Source organism: Triturus cristatus, chromosome 8 (genome assembly GCF_964204655.1).
Source record: "Triturus cristatus chromosome 8, aTriCri1.1, whole genome shotgun sequence".
NCBI classification, from domain to species: Eukaryota; Metazoa; Chordata; class Amphibia; order Caudata; family Salamandridae; genus Triturus; species Triturus cristatus.
In genome coordinates, this window is record NC_140591.1 from 335695619 (window position 1) to 335718126 (window position 22508).

The 22508-nt window shown below is 44.9% G+C and overlaps 1 protein-coding gene across 4 annotated transcripts in view; it reads right to left on the minus strand.

The window, feature by feature from the left end:
- Window positions 1-22508, minus strand: part of LOC146802083 (lysosomal proton-coupled steroid conjugate and bile acid symporter SLC46A3-like) — a 212933-nt gene that overhangs the window by 11792 nt on the left and 178633 nt on the right. For 2 of the 4 annotated variants that reach the window (XM_085621644.1, XM_085621643.1), the window contains exon 6: window positions 3100-3253. The exons of the other annotated variants lie outside the window; for them this stretch is intronic. In XM_085621644.1, coding sequence (XP_085477770.1) covers window positions 3133-3253 — 121 coding nt within the window. In that variant the 3' untranslated portion in view covers window positions 3100-3132. Of the gene's footprint in view, window positions 1-3099; window positions 3254-22508 lie in introns of those variants that run through there. 4 annotated transcript variants of the gene reach the window in all.

Genomic DNA, 22508 nt, shown 5'->3' on the forward strand with positions numbered 1-22508 from the left:
AGTTTTCTGAATGCCAGCTATATAAGGATACAAGTCATCCAATCAAAAATATGGTAAAGAAGCTACGCTCCAAGGAAGGGGCAAACACAAGAATATGAACAAAGCCATCAAAGAAGAAGCATTCAAATAAGATTGACAAGAAAGCCAACCAATGGGCTGACCCACGCCCCATTCTAAGCCTGGGTGTTTACACAATAGGTGTTTGTCTTTGGCCAAGACCTAAAATGAGCCAGAAATAGGGAGATACAGAGATCGTAACTCAAAGGTGGTGGATGAAACCATAATGTAGAATCAAGACTAGGAAGTAACCCTGGCATTTATCAGCACCAGGGGTGGCTCCTAAAAATACAGAACGATATTTTTTAGTTATTTATTAATTAAGCACTGAGATGGCGGTGACTGAAAAGCATAGACACACTGGCTCAGTTTAGGAGGGTGGAGATCTTCAGGGAAAGAGTTACTCTCCCTGCATGGGGGGAACAAGAACAAGGTTGGGCGCGGGGTGTAAGGGAGCTGACACAGATGCAATTCCACACAGCACAAATAGGCCTGTATCTCTACAGTAACACGTCCCAGCTTCCTAATAAGCATTTGAACTCGAAAAGAAGCCTAAATCAGCCCCTTTGGAACCTTGCTGCTTGCACAGAGAAAGGAACATAATACTGTTTACTGAGTTAAAGGTAAACGTATATGACAGTAAAATGCATTACTAAAGCAGTTCCACTGGGCCATGGAGATGTCCGCTGTTGCGCATTCCTAAAAACACCAAATCATTTATAATCTTAAATATCTGGAAGGCCTGTCTTCGCTATACTTAACCACACAGTGCCACTAGACCACTTAGAATCCACTTGCTGAGTGTCCCAGAGCTGTAAGAAGTATATGAAGGGGCTACAACAGAGCAACGAGGCCACGCAAGTAGCAGAAATACGCTATATGAATGTCTATATAAACATAATGTGAACAAGGTCACAGTTTTCTGAATCAACAGGTGTTACATTTAAAAGTTTGCACTGGTAAAATAAGTGGCACAAGTTTCTCAAATAAATAGTAAACTGCTGTGTTCAATCCAACTTGTCAAAAATGAACCAGTCTCTAATAAATCTGCATGGCTACTACAGGGCTAGAAGGATCTAGTGAAGATTACTGAGTTGTTTTCAATACATTCTTTTAGTATATTCGCCTTCACCAAATCTGCAGTACACCACCGCACTCAAAGCCCCCTCTGCCGTAGCTGGACCAACGTCACCGAAGAACACCTTACTGCATCCCTCAATACAACAACACTGCCAACATCCACTGATGCCAATACCTCAGCACGCAACCTTCACTGATGAATCTCCCAGTGTTCCGACACTCTGGCACCCCTCAAGAAGGCAAGCAACACTCCAAGAAAGTCAGTTGGTTCACTCCAGCCCGCCATGAGTCCAGACACACCTGTAGACGGCTCAAGAAGAGATGGAGGAACAACAAAACCCTGGAAGCCCACGCAACCTTCAAAGCTGCAGTAATCGCACCCCATCTCCTCCTCAAAACCACAAAGAAACCTCCCTCCAAGACAGAATTAACGGCAACACACACGACAGCAAAGAACTCTTCGACATCGTCAAGGAGTTCGCCAGGCCCAACAGCAAGACCACAGACATCCCACCCTCCCAAGACCGCTGCAACAAAATCAGCACTTTCTTCCACCACATGATTAGGCAGATCCACAACAGCTTCGAAACTTAAGACCCTCCCACCACACCTGCCACCATTGCACCCAGCAATGTCACACCCCAACAGATCCTGCTCAACTGGACCCTGCTCACCACAGACGGCACACTTGTTTACATGGCCCCACTCACAGCCATCATCAGGAACCACAGACTCAACATTGTCTCCTATGCTGACAACACCTAGCTAATCCTCTCCCTCACCAACAAACCCACAGCCACCAGAATCAACTTCCACAGTGGGATGAAGGCCATTGACACCTGGATGAAAGACAGTTCCCTCAAACTCAACTCGGATAAGACCGAAGTCCTCATCCTGGGTCCCACCCCCACAGCGTGGGACGACTCCTGATGGCCTGCCACACTTGGAACCCCTGCACTCCCACAAACCATGCACGAAACATAGACATAATGCTGGACTCCTCACTCACAATGAACCACCAGATAAACACTATCTCCTCATCATGCTTCCACATGCTTCGCCTGCTACGAAGACCTTCAAATGGACCCCACCAAATCCAGAAAGACAGTCACCCAGGCATTCATCAGCAGCAGACTCGACTACTGCAACTCACTTTATGCCGGAGTCCCCCACAAACTCCTCAGAAAACAACAGAACGTTCAAAATGCTGCAGCCAGACTGGTCCTCAACATCCACCCACCACAGCCACATCACCGAACAACGAACACTGGCTCCCAGTCAACAAAATAATCTCTTTCATGCTTCTCACACATGACTGCAAAGCCCTCCAGGACACAGGACCAGCTTATTTAAACTACCGCCTCTCCTTCCATGTACCCACCAGATACCTCAACTCCGCCCAACTGGCCCTGGCCACCGTCCCACAGATCTGCAAGACTGGAACCGGAGGACGATCCTTCCCCTACCTCGCCGCCAAGACCTGGAACACCCTGCCTCTCCACCTCAGGCAATCCCCATCGCTGACCCAATTCAGGAACGATCTTAAGACCTGGCTCTATGACTGAACCCCAGCGCCCAGACAGATCAGCAGCCCCCACTTCCCCCCCCCCCCCAGTGCCTTGAGACTCTCACGGGTGAGTAGCCTTATCGATTGATTGACACACACACACACAATAAATAGGCAAACTACACAAGTATGAAAATACTTTAGGTAATATGAATAGCCGGGTATATACATCTAAATGCACACATACATATGGAGATTATAATATACGTATGAGAGAGCACAGTAATGAAGAATCACATTTTAAACTCTTTGAAGGTCCAAAGTTGTAAACAGAATGAGTGCATAAACGGATTGATGGGAAGTGACGCATTGATGATCCCTTTTATCTTTCTTTCTTGACACCTTCACATCACTTTCCCGGGCTATTCACCGGTTCTGGCGATAAATGTTTCTTGCGGTCTCTTCTGGAGGCTTCACAGGTGCTGAGATCATACACAGGTGCTGGAAGTAGGGGTGCTGCAGCACCCCCGGAAATAATCATGCTGGAGTTCAGAAAGTGAATAAGCAATACAGATGCCTTTACATTTTGTGTTGATTTTGTCATATTTGCTGCACGTTCAAAGAGAAAGGTTACATATCAAGCTGTATCTTCTGACAAATTTCTGCTTATTCCAAATGTGGTGTTTACATTTATTTCTCTTATTGCAAAGTGAGATGATTTTGTAAAAGTAAACTGTGTGACAATCCTGCTAGGATCCAGGAAAAGAATTAAAAGGCTTTTGAAGGTCAGTTTTTTTTCAACACATAACATTTACATTTTGGCAAATGAAACTATACACATATTTCAAACTATATCAGCAATTAGGAAAGCACAAATGAAGCACTTTTTGTAGTTCTGAATTGTGATGGAAACAAATATTTTATTAGGATCAAAACAAATCAAACACTCTACTTGGTGATGTGCAAATGATAAATATTTTCTGATATCCGATTTCCTCACATCATAATTTTTGTGCTACATAGTCTTACTAGTAAAGCTGCATGTCTATACAAATTTAGAGGCCATTTCAACTGAAAATGTACTGTCTGTAAATGACAGTGCAATATCTCACTAGTGCTCCAACATGCACCACCAGGTACATGCTGCACTCTTTCCGCTCCCCTACTGAATGGCACCTTTCCTACTCTTGTTTTCTGAATTATTCTTGGATTTTTCACAATCCCTATGATTTCAGTGATTTAATATTAAATAATTGTTCCAGCACCACTGGCTGAGAAGTTCTGCATAGAGCACAATTTGCACTTCACTACACCTACCTTGCACAGACAGGGTCAACATTTTATTTACCCAGGTGAAAAATTAAAGTACGCTTGGGGCTCGATGCACTAAACTGCTGAAAACAACATGCCAAAATGCCAAGACATGCGCACATTAGATTCACTGCCTCCTGTTTGGCCCAGTATGGTTATGCATTCGAGCAAACTAGCACTATATGGTCATTAGTCACAACAAGCATTGGCAAAGCCAATAGGTCTCCTTTTTTCTATGCGGACACTTACCTATTGATTTTGCCAATGATTGTAGTTTTGGTTCGGGGGCACTGTATGGCAAAACGTTTCAGCTGGTTCTTAAAGCATATCTGTGGGCACACAGGAAGCCATCTAGGAACCCTTTTGTTTAAATAGCAAGGAAATCATTATAAAATGGTGGGTATTCTGGAAAAACCAAAAATATTGCTGCTGGTATTAACTTTGATATCAGGAGCGCCATTCTCGTGCCAATTTAAAAACATTTGGTATTCCCACCTTTCACCCGAAATATAATCAAATGCATCCCACAGGCAAGATGGGAACCAGTGATATAAGGCCCATATTTGAGGTCTGCATTAGGGGATTATAATTCCTAAAAAAAAGATCAGACCAATGTGTAAAAACATTTACACACCCAATAAAATTGGGTATGTTTTTTTCCTAGCCAAATGTGCTTTGTGTTCATGTCAGAACCTCTTTCAGAGGGCTACGGGGCAAGCAGGGGTTAATGGGACCAACCATGGGGGTTGAGGCCTTTTACCAGTGATGTACCAGGGCCCGACCTACTATGGATCCTGAGCAACAGGGCCAAGTACCGCTTCTGCACTTGACTCTCAGTTTTAGCTATGGTCGAGCAGTCCAAGGATCCCTTGGCAGGGAAGTGTAAATACAGGTCAGTGAACACAACTCATAAATCAAAAGAATGCACAGCAGTGTCAATAAGTCAATGTCCAGTCAAATACTTATTTAGAGGTCTTTTATTTCTACTTTTATGCAGTCAAAGCAAAATTACGACATATATAGACATTTACACATTTCCCTTTGAGGTCGGGGCTCTAGTGTTTTGCCAACAAATACTTGTACCACCAATTCCTCGTAATGTGCTAGGGATTAGCCCCCATTCACTGGTGGCCACATCCAGGGAATGCTCACTAGTAGGCCTTAACTCGAGTCCACTCTGACTTTCTGCAAAAAAAGTCAAAGTGTGTTGGTGCCGCAGCACCTGCAGCAGCGAGTCCTCCAGGGCCAGATAGGACTGTAACCAGTCTTAGCCGCTCCAACAGCGAGGAGGCTTGCAATATCCAAGAGAGTGCCCTGACTGCAGGCACTCACACTGCTCCGGTCCTGTTCAGAGAGTTGGCTGCATGCAGCCTCTCCCTGGAGAATACACGTCCGGCTCCAGCAGCGATTGAAGGTGCACTCGTGCTCCTCCTGCACAGGACCACTTGCATTGGGTATTGGATTCCGATGCTCCTTGGTGGGGTCCCGGTGATGTGACAATGCGCCCACTGTATCCTTCTCAGTTCATGGGGCAAACCGGGCCCAACCCTTGATACTTCAGGGTGATCTATGGATCACGGATCACAGTTCTTGGGGGCGGCCTGATACTTGCAACAACTTGGGTATTGTCAGCCTCTCCTGGCAAACAGGGTTGCCATAACTCAATCAGCTAAGGCGCCGACCCTCACCACATGGTAGTCCATACCACAGTGGCCCCTAATTGCATACAGGCTGTTGTAAATGTCCCTTTTTTCAGGGTTATCCCCAAACGTTTTGCTTCTTCCTCCTATTTTTTTTCTGCCCTGTTGTTGTTGGCTATAGGACTCTGGGCACTTTACCACTGCTGATCAGTGCTAAAGTGCATATGCTCCCTGTCTAAATTGATATTGTGATTGGTTCTCCCTGATTGGCACATTTGTTTTAACAGTAGGTCACTAGTAAAGTGCACTGAGTGTGCCAGGGCTGGTAAATCAAATGCTACTGATTGTGCCACCCACATGAGTAGCCCTGAAAAGATGTCTCAGGCCTGCCACCGTGGTGCCTGTGCGCAGTTTGTTAACTGCCATGTCGACCCACTTGCCAGGCCTTACCCCTCCCTTTTCTTACACATAGGACACCTCTATGGTAGGTTGAAGGTACCCCCTGGGCAAGGTGCAGTGTATGTGAAAGGTAGGACATGTACTGGTGTGTGTAACATGTCCTGATAGTGAAATACAGCCAATTTAGTTTTTCACTATTGAAAGGCCATCTAGCCCATAGGACAGAATGGGGAATGCTTTGTAACATTTAACAAGCACATCTTCCCATAGGGATAAGATTGAAATATGGAGTTTAGTACACCTGAACTCAGAATTTTAGTAAAGATGGTTTTTAAATTATGTGTTTGAAAATAGAACTTTTAGAAAGTGGCTATTTTCTTGTTCAACCTTCCTGTGTGCCTCTGCCTGTTTGTGGATTGACTGTCTGGCTTTGGAGTGACAGGGGCTGGGGGAGGTGCAGTGGCTCCAGGAGTCTGGATGAGTCAGCACTAGGCTGAATAGGCCTGATCTGCATTTGAAGTGGTGGGAGGAGTAGCACCTGTACCTGAATAGGGCTGTGCCTGCCTTACACAATGCTGGTTCCGCCCCCCCTGTGATGTGTCTGAGACCAAGACCCACATTGACTAAGGATGTTGTTGTGCGCTGGCAGAGTGCCCCCAGAACTGGTTTGAACTGGGCTCAGAGCCCCTTGCACAAAGAGAACTAAGACATTTTGGGTTCTAAGTATTAGACCTAAACCCCCTGAACTTTAGATCATTCCTAGAATTCAAGAGGAACCTTTGCCAAGAAGAAGAGCTGTAGAGACTAAGGAGAAGTATTGCCCTTGCTGTGTGTCTAGGGTTGGCCTGCATTTGCTGTTTCTGCTAAGGAAAGGAGAAGAACTTTGCTGTGTGCTGTGTCCCCTTCTTGAAGGAGATCTCCAAGGGCCTGAAGTGTACTGGCGTCCTGTTCTGAAGTCTCAGAGACACAAAAGGCTTCCTGCAAATCTGCTGGTGCTGCTGTCCTACCCTTGCCTGAGGTGCCGCCTTCCAGTTACAGGGCCTCAGAGTTGGGTTTTGCAGCTTATCTTGGCAAGAACCGTCGCAAAGCATTGCGAAGCCGTGCAAAGTCTCTCGCAACCGACTCCGACGACGTGAAGCCTCGCCGAGTCTCGCCGCGCAGCACCCAGCACCGACACCGGACAGCACGAAGCCTCGCAAGGTGACGCATCACCTCCAGTGTGCCACGCATGGTACCTGTGCACCAAGTTTTTCCACCCATCACCCGTAGACCACAACCGTCTTGGATTTCGACGCCTCAATTGCCCCTACAGTCCGGATTCGACGCCTCACTTCTCCTGTGTGCAGCAGAACTGTCGCCTCGCCTCCCAAGGACTCAGGAAATGACGCATCACTGTGTTTTTCAAGGCTTCCTTTCTCTGCAGCTGTTTGGCTTTTGGAACTTTAACGCATCTACATGTACTTTGTGTAAAAGTCCTGCATCCATAGTTTTCTAAGATACAAGTTCTTGAAACCTTTTGAAAGTCATATTTTTAACTGTGTATGTTGGATTGTTGTTATTTTGGTCTTGTTTAGTTTAGATAAAGATATTTTATTTTTCTAAACTGGTGTGGTGTCCATTTGTGGTGTTTCCACTGGGTTACTGTGAGTGTTGGTACAAATACCTACACATTGCCTTTTTGATAAACCTGTTTGCTCGTGCCAAGCTACCAAGGGGTTGAGCAGGGGTTATCTAGAGTGTGTATCCCCCTTACCCTGACTAGAAGCAAGGGTCCCTATTTGGACAAAGGTACCTATCTCAGCCAACTAGTTACCCCCATTTCTAACACAGGCCAACACTAGTTTTCCCACAGGCTTCGGCTCTTCATATTCAGCACAACTTACATTTCTGCTCCTCCTGGCATACAATGTCCTCACATTCACCACCGTACGGGCTTCCCTTGCCCCGCACAGCACTCGCTGATGGCTATTTTTAGGGTGGCCTTTCCTGTCTTATGGAGGTTGCCGACAGGAATCTACACATGGGCATCTTTCCAATCTCTGTAGCAGCCTTCTCCTCACATCTCGCATCGGGAGTCAACTTGGCTGGGCACCTAACTGGACCTCACTCCTTCAAACACTCTCCTCTTCCTCACAGGTATGCTGGTCTCGGCAAGCAAGTAGGTGCTGGTGCTCCAGGCTTCAGAGCAGGTGGTGATGGTTTCCCTAGGTGATGTTCCCTCACCCAGGAGGGAAACTAGCAGGCAGAAGTGTTGCAGAGCTTCCCCTCCTCAGACAGCACATTTGGCTGCTTGGCAGATGACACATTGTTAGGGTCTCCACCTCCCCTTCTCATAGTCCATTTCTAGACACCAAATGTGATTTAGGGTCCGGGCCTGTAAAATTTTATGTTGGGATTCTGCTTCTTTTGAAGTGCACACTTTTCTTCTCTCTTCTTCCCCTTGAAAGGCTGTTGTCACAGCAGTAGATACTTCAAAGCTGTTCCACAACACAGGCAATGGGAGCAACTAGGTTTCACAACTAGATGTCAGCCAGAGTGGTAAGTGCAAAAAAATAATAATAATCCCGGGCTCCCAACTCAACTCTTTATGATTCCCTTATCAGCCCATCTCTTCCTGAGATGTGTCCAGGACCGTTCACTTGTGCCCTCTCAATGAATTAAAGGGCACCATTTGAAGTGTACAGGGGGGTTTCTCTCTTCCTTCTCCAGTGTGTCCCACTCAGTTCGCAGGAATACAGCAATACACACATCTGTCTAGGGGATTCCTCTACTCCACATGCAGGGGTTTTTCTCTCTTCCTTCTCCTGTATGTACCACTCAGTTCGCAGGAATGCAGAAATACACACATTTGTCTAGGGGATTCCCCTACTCCTCATCCCTTCATCTGGCAGGCCTGGGTTTCCCAAAATGGAACCCAGAGTCATCCATGTAATGTACCATTACAGGCACCCTTGCACTCAGTGGACATACATTGCACATATACTGTACAGTATTGTCATCTCCCTGTATTGTGCCACCTCAGGCGCACGTACACTCAGCACACACAATCACTGCTCAGTACTGCATCCGTTCTGTATTGGGCGATGGTGTGCTACAATAAAACACAGCCATTGCGGGGGCGTGGCTTGGACGCCGATCAAGATGGCCGCCTGAGTCCGGAGCTCCCTGCGCCGCGGCGGTGTTTTTCATCTCCCCACCGCTATCTGCGACTGTTTCGGCTTCTTCCTTGTGGCTCCTGCAGGCGGATATCTCCGAGCTGAGGATGTGACCGCCGGACTTCGTCTTCTGGCAGTTTTTCACCTGGTTCCCGCTCTTCGGTGTAAGTACCTCAGCGCGGCCGCCATTTTGAAGTAGGCGCGATGCGTGCGCGACGCTGAGGTAACTGCAAATATGCTCTCCTTGTCTTTCCTTCTGTTCCTGGACTTTATTATTGACAATTGATGGCCGTTCTGTCACCGCGCTATGCCTGAATGATATTTTTCACGCTACTGCTGCTTCCTGGGAGAACCCCGCATCCATGTTCTCCTCACACGATCCTCCGTTTGCTGTGCTCTTCCCTGATGTCTTGCTTCAGTTCTACTGCGTAAATCTCCCTACATCCTCATTGCGCCCCCATGCTGGATTTCTGCTGCAATTTTACCATTAAATCTCGGCGCATTTGGCGTTTGCGCTCACTGGTGACTTCTCTGTCAACACTGGAAGTAGCCTTTCATTCCTTGCTTGCATCACCTCTGTGTCTTGGGACTCTGGTTGTTGCTGTTATTGCTTAGTGCTTCTGTTGATCGCTGTGTTTTTCATCTATACTTACTGACACTTGCGTACAAGACGTTGCATTGGAGCACTTCTTTCTCATCCTGCCCCTGACACCTTCAAGCTTCTATGGGCAAACTACGCAACCCAAAGTTTGTCTTTGTGCCCTCGAAGAGCTCTCCTTCTTCCGCCTCTTCCTCAACGGCTGGTCACTCTTCCCATCCTTCTCCCACGGAGCAAATGGCGACGTCATCATCCATCCGTTCTTCTCCGTCACAGCCTGCCCTAAACAAATCTTCTCCTTCTGCCTCCGTGTCTAAGCGATTGAAGCAAGACTCTCCTCCACCTCCACCTGAGACGCCCTCGTCCCCTATATCTATGGAGCTGATATTGGAGGAGATTCGCGCTCTTCGTCCGTTTGTGGAGGAGACTAATGCGAAGATGCAGCTCTTTGAGGCTAAATGGTCAACGATGGAGACTCGTGTTTCTTCCGTGGAGCAGCAGGTTACTGAGATTCAGTCAAACTCTCAACGCATCTCTTCTCTGGAAAAGTCTCTTCTAACCCTCCAACAACACACTGAGGATTTGGAGAATAGGAATAGGAGGAACAACCTGCGTATTTATGGCCTGCCGGAGTCCTTGGAAGGGGATGATCCTGTAACGTTCTTCTCCTCTTTTCTTCTGAAACTTCTGGATCTCCCTCCTACTACTGCTCTGAGTATCCAAAGAGCTCATAGACTTGGCCCTCGCTCCTCCTCCTCAACCAAACCGCGAGGGGTCATCATCCTCTTCCTCAAGTTTACTGACCTCCTTCTGGTCCTCTCTACAGCTCGAGTGAAGCGCCAAGTGTCCTGGATGGGTCAGAGAGTTTTTCTCTCTCAGGACGTTTCTAATGTCACTGCTGCCAGAAGAAAAGAATTCTTATCTCTTCATGCTCCTCTGCGCTCTATTGGAGCTAGATATGGCCTCTTTCACCCCTGTACCTTCAAGGTAACTCATCAAAACAACACCTGGACTTTCCAAGATCCGGCTGAACTTAAGAATTTTATTCACATTCAGACCAATGCTGGCATGGACACATCCAATCCCCCTACTGGTTGATTATTTATCTGTTTGGCTTTTTCTCCTTACAGGTTTTTGCTGAAATTTCTCCCTCCTTGGTTTGATTCTTCTTCTACTTGATGTGATTATATAATGGTTGTTGCTTCCGTTTTCTGTTTTACATATAATGTCTGCTTTTGTACTGTTTATCTCACCATGATTTCTGTATAACACATTTCTTTTTCCCTCCCTTAGATTCTTATTCGATAAACCCTCTTGTATCCCTCTTCGTATCATACGATTCGTCTTCCTCATATTCCGTCCTGGTGCGGTGTGTTGCTCTCCGGCTTAGGAGGCCGTTCTTGTCGAATCCTCCCATACCCCATCGTCATCTTGTCATCTTCCTCCCCCCTTCAGGTATGTTTTCCTCAGTCATCCGTTTTGGATATGTACTGTCTCTTCTTCTGTTTCTCTTTTCCCCCCTTTTTCCTCTCTTTCCTTTTTCTTTGTTTTCTCTTACTGTATCTCCTGACTTTCTTTTGTCTTGCTCTTTTCTCTCATTCACTTGTTGTTCCCCTTTATGGCGTTCTTGGTTTTATGCCTTTTCTCTGTTCTTTACATATTTTATTGTTATTTAATTCAAAGTTATCTCATGGAATGTGAAAGGTTTTGTTAGCCCTATTAAACGACAGAGAGTGCTTTCCCATCTAGCCTCTTATACTCCTGATTTAGTTCTTTTACAAGAGACTCACCTTTCTGAGGCGGAGTCTCTTAAATTAAAGAGAGGCTGGGTGGGAACGGTTTTATTCTCTCCTACGTCCAATAAAAAGAATGGTGTGGCCATTTTGTGTCACAAGAAGCTCAAATGTAAAGTTCTCTCTCAAGAAAATGATACCGAGGGTCGTTGGGTCTTAGTTAAGCTGTTAATCAATTCTGTATCCTTGACTGTTTTTAATGTATATGGCCCCACTCATCCTGATTGTAATTTTTGGCCTCTAATAACTTCTAAGTGTTTTCAATATAGTGATTCCCTGTTCATTTTGGGGGGGGATTGTAATCAAATTGTTGACCCGTTTCTTGATCGCAAATCCTCTGCCCGCTTTACCCCCCACAAATCACATACACAATTCCTTGACACTATCTCTAAATCTCACCTTCTTGACTCATGGAGACTGTCCCACCCTGACTCTCTGGACTATTCCTTCTTTTCACCTCCTCATGCCTCTTTTTCTCGGATTGACTACATCTTCCTTTCTCAATCTCTTTCTCAAAATCTTCTTTCCTCATCTATAGAGCCGATAGTTATCTCAGATCATGCTCCCATTGTCACAGTTCTTGATCTTCTTCCTCCTCATCCCAAATCCTCCCGCTGGCGTTTCAATAATTCTCTTCTCCTAGATCCCCTCTTTTCCTCTTCTTTTCTTTCCTTTGCTACGGAATTTTTTCTACTCAATTCTGATCCCTCTTTACCCCCTTACGTTATTTGGGACTCTTTTAAGGCTACCGCTCGCGGTTTTGTGATTGATTTTGTCTCAAAGAAAAAGAAGTCTTACCTTAAGAAACAGAAAGACCTTCTCTCCCATATTAAATCCCCGGAGCATAAATTCTACACCTCTTCTACTAAAACGGTTTTACCAGACCTTATACGCGCCAAACTTGATTTTAACAAAATCACCACCGATAACGCTTCCTCTATATTACTTCGTAGCAGCGCCCGCTACTACGGAGGTCGCAACAAGTCAGGTAAACTATTGGCCAACTACCTTAAGTCTCGCAAGGAGCGCAATCTGATCGATTCGATATATTCCACCGATAATCTTCTCTTGCATAAGGAGCAGGATATACTCGCCCAATTTCAACAGTTTTACCAATCTCTTTATACTCCTGAGTCCCCCCCTTCGGCTGCCCTTATTCAATCCTACTTGGATAAAATCCCTGCCCCCTCCACTTCTCATCTTAACTTCCCTGATCTTGAACTTGACCTTTCTATTACCGAACTAGACAGCGCCTTAACATCTCTAACCAAAGGTAAATCTCCGGGTCCGGATGGTTTCTCTGTGGAATTTTACCTGCATTTTTCAGATCTTCTGCTTCCTAAACTTCTCTCCCTCTTCCAATCCTTCTTTACCTCGGGCACAGCTGCCGGTACCTTTCATGAGGCTACGATCTGCCTAATACCTAAAGAGGGTCGCGACCCCCAATTCTGTAAAAATTATCGCCCAATATCCCTTGTTAATGTAGACTATAAATTATTTGCTAAACTTCTTGCCCGGCGCTTAGATCCTCTCCTCCCTCATCTCATTGGTAAGGAACAATGTGGATTCGTAAAGGGCAGACTCACCTCGGATAATTCCCGCCTTTTTCTTAATGTTCTCAATAAGGTACCTTCTCTCAACATTTCTCTAGCTGCCATCTCGGTTGATGCTGAGAAGGCTTTTGATAGAGTAGATTGGTCCTTTCTGTTTGCCTCCCTGCGTTGGCACGGTTTTGGTCCTAATTTTATTTCTCTGGTTTCTTTACTTTATTCCTCCCCTAAAGCGTCTGTCTTAGTTAATGGCCATCTATCCCCTTATTTTCCCTTGCGGCGTGGCGTCCGTCAGGGCTGCCCTTTGTCCCCTCTACTCTTTGTCCTAGCTTTAGAGCCTTTTCTTACGTCTATTAGAAACAACATTTCTATTTCTGGCTTCCCTTACGACAAGACTCATTTGAAACTCTCTGCATATGCGGATGACATTCTTTTGTTTATTTCTGACCCTGACCAATCCATCCCGGCCTTACTACTTGAGTTTAACTCCTTTTCCCAAGTTTCTGGTTACAAGATTAACTCTGATAAAACTGAGATTCTTCCTCTTACTAAATTTTGTCTCCCTCATCAGTTTTCGACCACTGGTTTTGCATGGAATTCCTCTAAAATTAAGTATCTTGGAATTTGGTTCTCTAACTCCATCTCTTCATCTATTCGGTTGAACATGTCTGCTGTATTGTCCCGTATTGATAAGTTGTTCTCCTCTTGGAATCCTCTCTTTCTCTCATGGTGGGGTCGGCTGGATTCGATCAAAATGATGATATCTCCCATTCTTATATACATCCTTTCCATGCTCCCCATTCATATCCCTGATATCTATTTCAAACGCATCCATTCCTGTCTCTCCAAGTTTCTCTGGAATCATAAAAAATCGAGAGTTGCTCTAGTTGCTCTCCGTAAACCGAAATCCAATGGCGGAGTCAATTTTCCGGATTTCCGTCTCTACCATAAATCTTTTTCTCTCCGTCAGGCTTCTAATTGGCTTGGTCCTGCACCCTCCCCTCTTGCTCCTCTTTGGCTCTCTATTGAACGCTCACTCCTATCTCCTTTCTCCCTATCTGAAATTGTACATTTTTCGGCTAAGAACTTCACCACTCCTCTACCCTTGTTCAAACACACTTCTTCTCTTTTGCATACTCTGGTCCGTCCTGACCCGGTCTCTCGTGAATCCTTTCTGGCTTCCCCTATCTGGTACAATTCGCTTATTCTCCTCAATAACCGTCCTGTTTGTTGGACTGTGTGGAGATCAAAGGGTCTGATATGGGTTAACCAACTTTTCGATGGCCTTCTCCCATGTTCTTTTCCTCGATTCCGACTTCTGTTTCACTGTCCCCAATCTTTTTTCCGCAGATTCACTGTCCTCATGGCCATCATACTTGATGTTTATTATTCACTCCCCCTATCATCCTCTTCCGTATCCCATTCCCCACTTCTTCAGATCCTGTCTACTCTCCCTAAAGCCTCTCTTATTTATAAATTCTTCTCCTCCCCCAATCCGACCCGCCCGAAATCTAAATTGGAACTTGCTTGGGAGCTTGATTTGGGCTGCGACTGGTCTATAGCTGTTTGGGACAAAGTCTGGGCCAGGTCCTTAAAAATTTCCCGTTCCGCCTCACTAACTCAATCTATGTTCTTTCTATATCATAGACTTTATCTCTCTCCTGTTTCTATTTCTCGTTTTTCTCCTGATAAGGATTCTGCCTGTTGGACCTGCTCTGCCCCTAATGCTGATCTTTTTCATCTACTTTTTCTGTGCCCTTCTGTTCTCGCACTTTGGGATCAGGTGTGGTCTCATATCTCTCGTTTATTTTCTATCTCTATTCCATACTCTATCCCTCTTCTTTTTTTAGGTAGTATCTCCGATACTCTTGATATTCCTTCTCGCTCCTCTGGTCTATTAGATCTTATGTTGGCTCTGGCTTTCCAACATATTTCTTCTAATTGGAAGGACCTCTCTAAGCTCTCTATACAATGTTGGTGGAATTCTCTCTGTCACTATCACAGGCTTGATGTTCGTTTTGCTGCTGCCTCCACTCCTACCCTCAATAGAGATTTATTCTGGTTGCCTCTCACAGCATATCTTGACCGCATGGCTCTGAAATCGAAATCTATCTCTCCTTTATCCTCTGAGAATTTCAAACCCCCATAAGTGACTCTTTCCCTTTTATATCTTCTATATTTGCATTTCTCTTTCCTGCCTTTCAACTATTCCCTACCCTTGGCTTGTTTGCTCTTTCTATTCTACTTAGTTTCTCTCTGATCTCTTTAGCTATCCTTCTCCTAACGCCTCATATTTATCTTTCTCTTTCTCCTTTCCCTTCCTTCCCTTTTTCCTCCTTTTTTCTCCTCTTTCCCCCTTTTCCCCCTGGTTGCCTTTAAAATTTTACAAAATGCTTTTTAATTTTCCCTCTGGTTTCTTATGTTTAACTCATGATGATCCTCTATTTTTTCTCTTTTTGATTCTGTATGACAATGTTCTTTCTATGATCTGTATTTTGTTGTTCGCTATACTTTTTCTTCAATAAAGCATTTCAAACATTAAAAAAAAACACAGCCATTGCTAGTACATACATTCACCATCCTCGCACTGCACAACACTTCACTCTTCATGTAGTGTACTTCTTTCAAGCACCCGTACACCCAGCACATGCTTTCATTGCACATGCACTGCACAGCAGTACTTCTCTCATGTAATATATTCCTCTCTGGTATACATACACACAGTACACACTCAGCATGCATGCACTGCAGACTACTGCTCTATCCACTTTTCAGGCCCACATACATCCAGTGCAGAGGCACCACTCCTGCACTGCGCAGCACTGTACACCTAACTAATGTAGGGCAAGTGGGAGTTAAGAACACAGCAGTGGAACCTTAACCTATGTCACACTCCACTGGCTCAGGTTAAAAAAGGACCTGTTCACTCCTACTGATCACTACACTGTAAGCTGCCACTATCATGCTTGTGCTGCTTAACTCTTGGTGAACGCATTAGCCTTCCACCACATGAGGTTAGTGCTTTGGTTCGCAATTTACTGATCTTAGAATCATGAAAGGCATTTTAACTCTACAGTGGCATGTCTGATTATGTAGCACGTCATTCGCACTTAGGTTCCACCAATCGCCATTTGCTGCTAATAGGGCAATGTAACTCTGACACACCAGTTCAGTCTCACAATCCCACATTCCACCACCCACATGCAACCTGTACGCAAATCACAGCATGCAAGTTGCATCAGATATACCAGGTTGCAAATATAATTTCTTGTTTCAACCCAGTGACACCACATGTACACTTGGAAAGTAACCATTACCCCAAAACTGTCCCTCCCCTTCTCAGTACGTTACTCTATGAGGAGTTCTGACTCCTCCATAGTAGGCCAGAGTTGCATTGCCCAATCAGTTAAGTGTGTGGTATCATCTTCATCCCTGGTTATCCATTTTACTGGATCCTTGCTACAAAAAAGTGGAAAGTGCTATTAAATGTGCCTATGCTGCATCAAACTGTGCTATGAGGACCCGATGAGGATCCGCTCATATGTTACGCATGTGGCACAAACCTTGTTTAAAGATTTCCACCCTTGTTTGATTGTTTACACAAAGGGGAAGATACTATGGCAATTTGAAAGAATATGGAGTTGCCAGCAAAGTTTCTTTTGAGGACAACTTTTGGCTCTTTATGGTCCGCTTTAACGTTGACAGGGATATGAGTGGCAGCCAGGAGGTTGCTGTGGCTAAAGTTGTGGAAATTGGACACTCCTTAGAGCTCCTTTATTCATAAGCAGCTCTTCACAGGTCAAAAGTTCTTTGGTGCTGAATTAAACAAACTAGTGCAGAAAATGGTTGATGAAAAGAAGATTCTCCAACCTTTCAGACTGTTTTCAGAAAAAAACATGTCTCCAAAGATCCAAGCAGCACAGCAAACATCACCGTTCTTTGAAGATAGGGCCCGGGGTGAGGAGCATGGCACAAAGAGAGAAAGACTGCACCAAGTGTCCCAATCCTAAGGCTTCTTCACTATCATGAAAGATGAAAACAAAGTAAACAAATACAGATTAACTCTTACAGTAGTAAGAAGTGGTTATTTTATACAGCTAAAAGAAAGACCACACTCTTGTTTTCAGGAAACATCAATCTCAAACAGTGCGCTAAGGAAGGATTACCTCTTGAAGAGGGTAGAAGGTCTACAGGCGAAAGGAGCAATAACAGAGGTCCCAGTGCAAAAAAGACACCAAGGTGTACACACAATTTTGTTCCTGGTCCCCAAAGCAAATGGTTTATATAATCGAGTTTAAGACTTGAAAAGGTTAAACCAGTTTGTTCAAAATGTTCTTTTCAGGATGACAACATTGCAAGAGGTGATTCCATTGGTGACAAAGACCGACTACATGATTACCCTAGATCTCCAGGATGTCTACTTTCATGTACCTATTCATTGCAAAAGTCAGCCTCTCTGGCGAGTTTGCTTTAGGGGAGAATCATTTTAAATGCAGTGCTCTCCCTTTTAAGCTGACAACTTCAACAAGAGTCTTCACAAAAGTATTGGCTCCAGTGGTCCCTCTTTTGCATTTAGAAGGTATTTAGGTGATGCTTTACCTGGATGAGTAGTTAATTGTTTCCCCTTCTCTTTCTGAAACATTGAATGATGTGGGAAGGGCCATCGAGAGTCTCATCAGTACGAGAATTGATTTGAAGAAGTTGCAACTGGTAATATTGCAATAGAGACTCTTTATCAGAGCCCTGTATGACACCACTAATGTTTGTGTGTTCTTACCAGTGACAAGAACCTCGATGTTGCAAAGGAATTTGAGTCTTCTTCTGTTTTGTCAGGAGACTCCTGCCAGGATGTTCTTGAAAGTGCAGGGGATAATGGCCCTGCTTCACTGCCCTTCTGGACCTCTAGTACCCAATATCTCAGAATTACAATACCACAGTACGGAGCTCTCAAGCCTATGATCAAGAACACAGTTGCTGGTTGGAAATAGAAAATCTGCAAAAAAGGTTGTTCCTAGTTCCATCTATTCCACTTGTGTTATTGACCAATGTGAGTCAGTATTGCTGGGGAGAAACTCTAGTGGACAAGGAAATAAAAGACAAGTGGTTTCCTAGAGAGGCTTGTCAGTCTTCACATTGGAGAGAGTTAGCATCTATAGAACGGGCTCTCCAAGTTTTTGCTCCTCTGATTCAACAGAAAGCAGTAGTGGTCAGAACCGAAAATAAGTTGGCCAAAGGCTACATAAATCGACCAAGGGTAACCATGATAAGGTCATTACAAATGTCAGAGTAATTTGTTAGTGGGCAGATGATCACCTCCTTTCACTCTCAGCAATCTATTTACCCAGCAAGGACAGTTTCCAGGCTAACTTGCTAAGCAGAAATGTTCCAATGTCCGTGAACTTACAGCCGGGATGGGAAGTGTTCCACCACATTGTGATGGCATTTGGTTATCCATGGTTGGACCTTTTTGCTTTCTAAACAAAGCTGTTCTCTGAACTTACTACAGAGAAATGAAGGAGACATAAGCTTGGGCAGTGGATGCTTCGTTCTACAAGTGGCCAATGGAGCTACTGTATGCTTTTCCCCAATTCCCCTTCTCTGCAGGGTGCTCTGGAAACTTCAGAAGAAGCTACCAGACAGTAATCCTGGTAGCAGCATTCTGGCCCAGAAGGATGTGGTTTTAAAATGCCACATTGGGAGATCAACAAGTATTTAATTTTCCACTATCCTCGTCCTCAATCAGGTTTTCCCACCTTTGTCACAAGGCCGTGCAAGTATTTAAACTATCGGCCTGGAATTTGAGAGGAGGGTATTGTAAGCCCTACAGTGTTCTATGGAGGTGGCCATCTCCATTCAGGAGTCAATGAACCTATCTATTTTATCATCCTATGCAAAGCACTGGGGACATTTTGAAAAATGGAATTTGTGGAATAACTGTGTGGCTGCATCATGTGATCCCTTTAAGCTGTTGCAATTTTTCGCGAAATGTTTTCAGAAGGGGCTATCTCCTTCAGCGTTGTCCTCGCAGTGGGCAGTGATTGGAGGCTTTGGTGACTCTCCTTGATTTTTCCAAGATTGTCCCTCTTGTTGCGAGATTGCTCAGAAGTGCTAGGATTAAAAGGCCTCCCCAGCCTTCTACAGTACCCTCTTGGGATTTATATATAAAATTAAAGGGTATTCAGGGTTGTCATCCAGTTGAACCCTTATTGTTGGCATCCTTGCAGCAGTTGTTGGCCAAAGTAGTCTCCCTTGTAGTTATAACCAAGAGGCCATGAGAATTAGGAGCCATATTGGCATCTTACTCTTACATCAGATTTTTTCTTGAGGAGTCATTTGCAAGTTAAAGCCAAAATTTCATCCAAAAGGTGCAGTCTTAATTCTACCAAGATCAAAAACTAGTCATCTGAGTATATCGAACGGGAAGAGACAAAGTGGTAACAATGGTGCAGGTTTTAAAGCAGTCTTTACTGATATACTTAGACTGGACAAGGAATTTCAGAAAATCCAAGTCCCTTTTTGTTTCCTTTGGTCCAGCAAATAAAAGGAAGAAGCCATCTACAATGACTTTTAGTAGATGGGTTCGGCAGGACTTTTCAAAAGTCTACTGTAATATGGAATTGCATATCCTGCGATTCATGCATGGCAAGTCTTCAAGAGTGGTTGCTGCTACATTGATAGAGGCAAATTGGGTCCCCTTTATGGAGATGTGTAGTACTGCAACCTGGTCTTTAGTAGATACTTTTGTTAAGCATTATAGATTGGAATTGGATGACTCTGTAATTCTTGGTTTTGGAGTTCTTAAAACTGTTATGAGTGAATGACACTTTATGGTTTATGGCCGAGTCATTGAGGAGCTGCAGAAGTAATCATTTGTATATCCTCATTGAGTAATGCACTGTCGCAGGGAGGATGGTTTTTGGGCTAATTAATATACTACTTACCTGTCATATTTATTATCCGAAATGTTAGACACCCCCTCACAGTCAAAGTTCCCTTCCTCCGTCCCTAGGTTCTTAGGGCCAAATGTATGACTGTTTTTAGCAGTCCCAAACAGCTAATTGGGCCGATTGCGACCGCTAAAATGGCCTGTAGAACGTATCAACCCTATTTTGCGAGTCGGTAACCTGTTGCTGACTTGCAAAATAGGTTTTGCGAGTTGCTATTAGGAAGGAGTGTACCAAGGGTGTCCCTCCCTAACAGCAAATCGCAGGGGGATGTACAATTGTTTTGCGACCGGAATGCTGTCGCAAAACAATCGCAGTTTACCGCCTAATTCAAGTAGGTAGTAAGCCAGTCGCAAACGGGAAAGGGTCCACACAGGACCCCTTCTCCTTTGTGAATGGTAGCGAAAACATTTTTTAAGAGCAGGTAGTGGTCCCACGGACCACTGCCTACTCTTAAAAATTGAAAAGGAAACTTTTCATATATTTATTTTTTTAATGCATCCTGCTTTCCCTTGAGGAAAACGGGCTTCATTTAAAAAAATTGCTTTATTTAAAAAGAAATTACAGACATGGTGGTCTGCTGTCCCCAGCAGGCCACCATCCCTGTGATTACAGGCCATTCCCAATAGGTGAAAAATTGCGATCTACATCTGGAATATTAATGAGGTAGGTCATTTGCGACCACGTCGGGAATCACTAAATGCATCTGAGACACATTAGTACATTTCATTTTGCAATTCACAAATTGCGAGTTTCGATAAATTGCAATTTGCTAGTCGCAAAATAAAATGGACAAACATGTGCCCCATAATTCCTCTGATTTGGAGATAATAGCAAGGTTCTGGGAGGCATGCCCTTATGCGAGGGGAAGGGACTGTGCTATCTGCATAGAAGCTGTAGAAAGACTTGACTGTTAATAAGGAGGCGGAACTCCTCATGAAGTAGTGTAATATGATGGGGAGGACTAAGGTTTCTGGTAATGAAGTTCACAGATAAGTAATATATTTAGTTCAGGTTTTACAGGGTGCCCCAAAATATATCCTGCCCAGGGCCCCACAAATACCATATGATCACTCCTCTCCGTAAGACTATAGGCACTGAAAATAAAACAAATTATTTTATTATGTTCTTGAAGCAGTCTTAGATGCAACTGGCCTCTTAAAAAAGGTGATTTTGATCTTGGTATACCTCAAATCTCAAACAGAAGAAAAGACTATAAGCTTGAGACTTGCTAGCTATAATCTCATTCCTCACAAGAGAAAAACAACCACTCAAAGAAAGCTACAAAAAACCTTTTATTCTAAGAAAATAGTTTCTGTTTTAAGTGTCTCTCTGAAATATTTAAAACACTTGAATCCTTTAACACCCTTGAGCAAGAATTGGTAGATAGTGTACCCAGCTTTTTCAAAACGGAAAGTAGCTATTGTTTTTTTTTTTGAAACCGTTTATTGCAGTTTGAAAAAGTTACAGGTATGGGCCTACAACCACTCGGCCGGCCGCTAGAGTGACAAAAGCATTTTGCATACATACAGTAAGAGTCTCTTGGCAGTGCAGATTAGCAAAACAGGAGAGATCAATGTTGCAGGCCGCATAGCTCCATGCCCACAGTACGGTTCCCTTTTATCAAAACAAAACGACACAAAAAACCACACCCGCAAGGCAACCCGCGATCCAAAGTGACAGCACGTGCTCCATAAGTGGGGGATCCCAACCAGCAGCAGAACTCTGGAGAGGGGAATGGGAATAGATCAGGGACTGGGGGACCGCGTGCCCAAGGCCGAGGGAGGGGGCCCGTCTAAGGAGACGGAGCAGGCGAGGCAGCCGGTAGCAGTGGCGGCTCACAAATACCCCCGCGGTAGGCGTTCCAGGGGCCCCAGATTTTCACCCACGCCCCAGGCTTACCCCTCGCCACATACACCACCTTTTCACGAAACATACACCAATCCATATGTTCTTTCCAGGCCAACACCGCGGGGGGCCTCTGGGATCCCCACAATTGAGCAATGTCACGCTTAGCTATCATGTATCCCAGAGTCACCCACCGCGTCTGCGGGACCGAATAGTCATTTGGTTCCCACACATTCAGCAAGCATCTCCTCGCTTCAGGCAACAGCGCGACACGCGTAACCACACGCAAGACCTCATGCACACCACGCCAGAATCGCTCCACCTTTGGGCACTCCCACAGTATATGCATGAAAGTTGCCAACGCGCCACAGCCACGCTTACACATTCCGTCACCAGCAAAGCCCATACGTAGAAGCCTTGGCCCCGTCACGTAAACCCGGTGAAGGATCTTAAGCTGGACGAAACGAAGGCGAGCCGGGATGGCCACCTCTTTTGGAGAGGCCACCGCGGAAATCCAATCCTCGTCGTCCAGCTCTAGCCCGTCGGCAACCCAGGCCTCGCGGAGACTAGTCAGCAGGCACGATCTGTCGTTGATCAGTTTTTTATATATGAGGGAGATCGTGCTG